General features: G+C 38.1%; 1 protein-coding gene across 1 annotated transcript; it reads right to left on the bottom strand.

Moving 5' to 3' along the window:
• Positions 1-241: 241 nt before the first annotated feature.
• Positions 242-6,607, bottom strand: LOC107811957 (uncharacterized). The gene is made up of 6 exons (XM_016636952.2): positions 6,023-6,607; positions 4,392-4,503; positions 4,118-4,289; positions 3,838-4,025; positions 2,810-2,961; positions 242-576 (listed from the first exon to the last, which is right to left on the bottom strand). The coding sequence occupies exons 1-5, from the start codon at positions 6,469-6,471 to the stop codon at positions 2,836-2,838; spliced, it is 1,047 nt and encodes a 348-aa protein (XP_016492438.1). The 5' UTR covers positions 6,472-6,607; the 3' UTR covers positions 242-576; positions 2,810-2,835.
• Positions 6,608-7,369: the final 762 nt, after the last annotated feature.

Consider the following 7,369-nt stretch of genomic DNA (forward strand, 5'->3'; position numbering starts at 1 on the left):
AAGGTTATTTCGCCACCTTTTACAAAAGATAATAAGTAACCTATTTCAAAAATGCTGGATAAAAATCGACTAGCCCATAAACGAGATACCAAAATGCTATTTAGTCTTATAAAACCACTAGGGTATTTTCAATCTTCTCCTCTACTACAGAAACGTTTGGAAGCATACACAAAAACCATAAATGGGCAACACTAACAAGCTTCACATCGTTTCATGAACTCAAATCTTAAGATACATCATATGCAAGCATAAACTGAGGCTTTTATATATATACAGAACATAAACAAGGCAGCAGCAGCATCTTAAATGTACAACCCAACAAAACATAGTATGGCAGGTTGATAATCATATTTACATTTCTGTAACTGCCTATGAACACCAATCCTATTTCAAAAGGCATATTAAGCTACAAATTAGAACTCTGCAAATAACCCATAGAACAAATTCTACCAATAATTTACCTTCGAGCAAAACTTACAAAACCTAAACAAGTGAAGGAGAATGCAGCTGAACTTTCCTCCAGGAATTGGGCTAAATCATGTTAAAGACAAAACAAGTTAGCATCAGCACCATTACCTGCAAATAGAAATGGTTTCTTAATACTCTGCCGTAGATAATCTCATGCAAGTGGATATACAAGTTTACATCACAAATCACATGAGACAACAACAACAACGATCCAGTAAAATCCCACAAGTGGGGTCTGGAGAGGGTAGTATGTACGCAGACTTTACCCCTACCCCAAAGGAGTAGAGAGGCTGTTTCCCGAAGACCCTCGGCTCAAGATAATAAGAAAAACAAAAAGGAGAGAATATTAGTTTCACCACAGAGATCATAAGAAAAATAGGAACATAAAATGCAGAAGGAAAAATGCAAAACAAAAATGATGGCTAGTAAATAGGTCCTGCACCGAAAAGAGAAAATAGTAAGACACTGCAACGCCCCTAGCTATTTCAGACAAAAACCCTACCAGACCAGGCTCACAACAGTACAAGGTAACGCAAGACTCAGCTACCTCCTAGCCTACAACCGTAATACTCGACCTCCATAACTTCCTATCAAGTGTCATGTCCTCGGAAATCTGAAGCATCGCCATATCCTGCCTGATCACTTCTCCCCAATACTTCTTAGGCCGCCCTCTACCTCTTCTCGTTCCCTCCACAACCAGCCGCTTACACCTCCTTACTGGAGCATCTGGGCTTCTCCTCTGTACATGTCCGAACCATCTGAGCCTCGTTTCCCGCATCTTGTCATCAATGGGAGCCACGTGCACTTTCTCCCGAATATCATCATTTCTAATCTTGTCCATCCTAGTGTGCCCGCACATCCACCTAAACATCCTCATTTCTGCTACTTTCATCTTTTGGATATGTGAGTTCTTAACAAGCCAACACTCAGCCCTATATATCATCGCCGGTCTAACCACCGCTTTATAGAACTTACCTTTGAGTATCGTTGGCACTCTCTTGTCACACAAAACTCCGGATGCTAACCTCCACTTCATCCATCCTACCCCAATACGATGTGCGACATCCTCATCGATCTCCCCTCCCCCGTGGATAACCGAACCAAGGTACTTGAAACTGCCTCTACTTGGGATAACCTGTGATTCAAGCCTCACATCCACACCCACTTCCCCCGGCTCAGTGCTGAACTTACACTCCAGGTATTCCGTCTTCGTTCTGCTCAGCTTGAAACCTTTAGACTCAAGAGTCTGTCTCCAAACTTCTAGTCTCCCGTTAACCCCGGCTCGTGACTCATCAATCAGAACTATGTCATCGGCAAATAGCATGCACCATGGCACCTCCCCTTGAATATGGTTTGTTAATGCATCCATCACCAGGGCGAATAAGAACGGACTGAGCGCAGAGCCTTGGTGTAACCCCATTTCAACCGGAAAATGCTCAGAGTCGCCTCCTACTGTCCTAACCCGAGTCTTAGCCCCATCATACATGTCCCTAATCGCCATAATATAGGGAACCGACATACCTTTTGTCAGCGAACTTCTCTAGAAGGAACAATATGAAATAGAATAACTAAAAAAAAGGGCAAGCATGAGAAGAACCTAAACCCAACTTTCCTGGATATAGCCTTTACATTGTCAAACTACAGTTGCTCACTCTGCCCATTATGTCATTATGTGCTCAACCAATTAGGCATTAATTATGAGGATATTTCTAATAGAATCATGATCTTGAAAGATTGTAGGTGATCAATAAAAAGAATTTGCTAATATAGAAGTGACAAAAAGAGATATACATAGAGAAAAAAGATACAATAAGACGTAATAGAAGGAAGCTCAAAAATTTACATATTCAAGATATGCATTTTTGTAGCTACAGTTGTTGAAGTTCTTTACAGTCTTTATACACTACAAACATGATACCCAAAAGTGGTGCAATATTTACAAGATGAATTTCAGAATATTTTCTTTTTGGTTTTTCAGATTATGATTCTGTAAGCCATTGCCATTGTGATAGACACATACAGCCTTTTGAATTGTAAATTTGAAATAGTACTCTTTAATTGTCTTTTGTAGACCTAGTATCAACTCCATTGCCTTTTAAAAAAAAATAAAAATTCCATTGATCTTTATCTGACTCAGCTTATTCTTTTTGTTACCTTGAAAGGTTTGGAATACATAGTGAGACTGTGCTTAACAAAAAAAGCCTCACGACTGCACGTAAAACTTGCTTAATTATTAGTAGTTTGATATATAATTACAAAATCTTTAAAGAAAATGGAACCCCTTTAGAAACAAATTGCTCCACATCAAGTAATAAAAGGGATCATGAAGAAAACTACATACGCTATGTTAACCAGTCAGATCAGTGGTCACGATTTCTTAAAAAGGTGATGTCTTGCCAACATCTCCTGTATGCCAAGTGCAGAAATACTTTCACATCCTAGAAGGTCTTGCAATTTTGCGTCACACCGTATGACCATCGCATTCAAAGGGTCCTGGAAGTTGGGAAAATAAATTACGGTAATGAAATTCTCAAACATATACTGTAAGGGAATTCGAAGAAGCAAGAAGCAGGTTGCAAAATAATCTCATGAATTACACAAAAGGAAAAAAGCAAGAACAAGAGATTGATAACTAATGATCTGCTCAAGAAAGTAGTAGTTGTGGGGGAACAATTGATCTATCATTTGATCTTACAACTCAAGGAAAACTAAAAGAGAATAAACATAATACAACGGGAATCCAACACCAATAGTTGAATATTTCCAACATACAATTGGGTAATTCAACATAGTTGCATAGCTTTTTTTTGAGAAGTAACATTTGCAATAGAAGTATTGATGCATATATTGATAAAAAGATGAAAATAACGCAGTGGAAATCATTCATCACATGCTATAGACCTGCAATTATTAGCATGGCGGCAGATATTTCACAAGATAAACACAACCACAAATTCAAAGCATATGCAGGGGAAACAGTAACCCAAATTTTTATTAGGACAGTTCCTAATGATTAACATTAAACTACTCTCTTGATGCAGATTATGAATGTCTGTAATCATGAATGCTTGTTTGATGAATTACATGTGCAGATGAAGTAAGACATCAGGTACATACTTGAGGGAAATACTTTCCTTAAATTTAGCTGAGTTCTCATAATATGTATAAACTGAAACTAATCATGAAATGTTTACTTGGCTAGCTTTGCGGAGAGCAATGTGAACTAAAGCGTAAATAGGTTACTACTCTACTTAAAGTTAGCTAAGTACTCATAATGTGTGTAAACTGAAACTAATCATGAAATTGCAGTAAAAAGGCAGACTACTGGACAAACTAATATAGACTGGAAATGTTCACTTGGCCACCCACCTCAAGATGATTCACCTTTATATACTCCCAGACCTGCCTCAAAACCTCTGCTTGTGTCATCTCCCTTTCTGAAGTACCCAAAAAGTTTGCAAGTGCTTCTGATATTATCACAACTGGAGCAGCTTCCTCGCTTTTACTACCAGATTCCACCTCAGTCTTTACTCTTTTAGGGTTCTGGGCAGTCTGCTCTGTACATGTCATAACCAATTGACAGTTCTATTTAAGGGTCAGAAAGACCAGACAAAAAACAGAGAGAAAACAATTGCTGGTGGAATCATACTTGAAGGTTCGAGAGTGACTATATGTTTAGCTAGCAGTCTATTCATCTTGAACATATCGGTACAATCCGTATCAAATACCAAACGCAGCTCATCGTTGCAGATAATCTTCCTTTTGTTATTTGGATCTTGAAGATTATGTTTCCTTATGTATGCCCACAGCTGCTTGACTATCTGAGTTCGGAATGGAAAAGTTTAAGCAGAAAAAGTAGAAACCATCTTTAACCAAAAAGATCAACAAGAAGAAAGGAAAGGTCGCAATCTGAACATCGAAACCTCAGTTCTCGGCAAAGTTGCCTGGCCAACAATGGTTTGGAGCTCAGGAGAGACACCACAGAGTTTGTTTAATCCACCAGGGCCACCTCTTCTTTTCTTTCCACTTTGACCACTAAAGTACAAGACAAAATCACTCATTAAACCTATCAGCAGTAAACTCTCAGAATAAAGCATTAATTAATTTAACATAATGCAGCAGCAGACAAATATTACACAGTGAAGTTGCACCAGAATTTTCGGTTACAACCTATATGGTCAGGAGGGTGCAAAAAGAAGCTTCCATTACAAGTATTTTCCATGAAAGTTGGTGCGCATACTACAAGATAATGATGGTGTTACACGTCACCAGTTTTCTTCATTTATTGGCACCTTCATCAAGACTTCAATTATTAGAACCTTACTATCTTGCTGGTAACGGCCTATATCTCCACCACCACTCCCCCACCCCACCCCAACGGCAGAAAAAGAAAAAGAAAAAGAAAAGGAAAGGGAGAAAAAAACATGGAGAATAAATCTTTTGGAAACAAGCCCTTTTCAGTATTTTATCCATGATTATTGATAATAATTTATTCAACTCAAAGACCACGAGTAAAAGAATTACAAACAAAAATAATTTTAGCTGACTGCAAAAGAAAAAGATACTTTAAATTAGTTTGATTTCCCCAATTTTGACAGCAGATAGACTACCTACATGTTACAGCAGCTTAAGGAGATACATATGTCAAAACTCATGCTTTCATCACATCTATCTGTTTAGCTGACCTACCAAAAATAATCTATCTGTTTAAGTCGACCAATGAAATTCTACAATATAGTAGCATTGAAATTTCAGCTGGTAATCAATTAACTTATCCTTTGCCGATTAAAAAAAAAATCAGTTCATTTAAGATGCCATTTTTTGTTTGATGTGAGATATCGTGGACAATAAATTTACTCACTGTAAGAAACTTCTTCCATATGTAACAAGTGTTTGTCATGATTTTTCGCTTAAGTAATATATTAAAGCTTTTAAAATCATCAATAACACGGCTGATATTTACGCTAGCACCCATTCAAGATGGCCTAAACTGATGCATACACTCAACTCCAAACCAACAAAATCCCCACAAACTTTGTTCCTATATTACCTTCCATGCATTGGGTACAAGTAAGGACCATTTCATTCTTAAATTGCAATGACTGGAAAAAAGATGAGCTTTTCCTAAGTTCTACCTTACAACCTCAAACTGGTAAAAATATCAGAAAAAAGTAAAGTAATCCTCTTAAATGCAAGCAGTTAGTGCCCAACATAATTCAACCAAGACTTCAGCCTAACGTGGTTCTTTAGAAGAGACATAGAAATCAACTAAAGCTGAAATTCATTTGGCGAGAAGATGAGGGGAACTTTGTCTAACATGCAAAAGAAGTTCCACTACCTCACCAAACTAAGAATCTTTCCAATTTGTGTGAAATTCTTTACTTTTTAGTCAACCCAAAATAATGAGACACACAAATGTTTAAACCACAAGTTCCAAAAGTCTTTCTTTTCTTCGTTAAACTTTACGTCCAATCAAACATCATCACATAAATTTAGGACTGAGGGAGTACTAGAATTTATTTTATTATTTTAAAAAGAAAGAGTACCCACTAACCTCTCTTTTGGGGGTTCAGAAGCAGCTGCCACTGCAGGAGCCGCCGCGGCATGTGCAGTGGGAAAAGGCTCAGACTTGGAAACCGATTGTGGCAGGTGGTGATGGGGTGAAGGTGGGGGTGGGCGGAAGGAGTAATCGTGGGGACGATGGGACACACCAGAATCAGGAGGGTAGGCTTGGAAATTGGGGCGATGGGAATGGAGGGAAAAGTGGTGATTTTGATGGAGGAGAGGAGGCTGAGCGTGGTGGCGATTGAAGAGGTCTTGGATGTTAGCACGAATGAAATCAACTTTGTGAGAGAGGTCATATCCGCCAAGCTTGGACTGAAGCTGCTGAAGAATGCCGGTGAATGTTGGGTTTGGGTTAGGGTTTGGTTCCCAGAAGAGAGACTCCAATGCTCGAGCTATGTCCTCATCGGAAACCGCCATTGTTGTCCCTCTCTCGCTCATGAGTACTACTACTATTATCCTCAGTTGCTTACCGGCCCCGTTTCTCCCTAACTGAAATTAACGGTTTCTTTCTCTGTCCGTCTCTCTCTGGCAGCTCTTTAATTTACCTCTTCACCCCACCCCCCTCCCCCCATAACCCACCACTCTCTCTCTCTCTAAAAAACAGATGCTTTTCATTCTCACTCTTGTTGATTTTGAATGACCAAATTACCCTTTCTGATTGCCCTTTTGAGTCGCCGTTAGGGGTCGTTTGGTAGGATGTATAAGAATAGTGCAGAATAAGATGTATTAGTAATGCAAGTAATAGTTATCCAGATATTATTTCTTATCTACTGTTTGGTGTGATGTATTAAAAATTATAATGCACTGCATAATTTTTAAGAAAAATAGTTGTTTAGAAAAATGCTCTCCATATTCTCTAGCTTTAATGGACTTAAGGATAATTTTGTCTTTAACCATACTGATGCATGCATTAATTGCCTTGGTATTACTAAGGTCAAGATTTTCTATGCATTACTTATACATAGGATAATGCCAACTATGATGTATAAGTTATACACATGTTGAAAAAAATATACCAAACAAGGTATTAGTAATGCATAGAGCTAATGCTTGCATTATTTTTTTTTTTATAATACCTCCTATCAAACGACCCCTTAGTGTCACGTCCTTAGTCTACAACTAAGGAGTCGTTTGGTAGCCGGTTAGGGAGAAAGTTATTCATGTATTAGGGATAACATAACTTATACCATGTTTGGTAGGCATTAGTTATTTTGTACAAAATTCAGCATAACTAATACTCCCCCCGTTTCAATTTATGTGAACCTATTCCCTTTTTAGTACGTGCCAAAAAAAATGATATCTTTCTATATTTGGAAAGAATTTACCTTTATGCATT

The sequence above is a fragment of the Nicotiana tabacum genome, chromosome 10, assembly GCF_000715075.1.
Source record: "Nicotiana tabacum cultivar K326 chromosome 10, ASM71507v2, whole genome shotgun sequence".
NCBI lineage: Eukaryota > Viridiplantae > Streptophyta > Magnoliopsida > Solanales > Solanaceae > Nicotiana > Nicotiana tabacum.

Excerpts from the sequence above, each read along its gene's own strand:
- LOC107811957 (XM_016636952.2), bottom strand. The coding sequence starts at position 6,471 with ATGAGCGAGAGAGGGACAACAATGGCGGTTTCCGATGAGGACATAGCT. Across the intron at positions 4,290-4,391 it reads CAACTTTGCCGAGAACTGAG|ATAGTCAAGCAGCTGTGGGC; the intron begins GTTTCGATGTTC and ends TTCCGAACTCAG. Across the intron at positions 4,026-4,117 it reads AGTCACTCTCGAACCTTCAA|AGCAGACTGCCCAGAACCCT; the intron begins GTATGATTCCAC and ends TGACATGTACAG.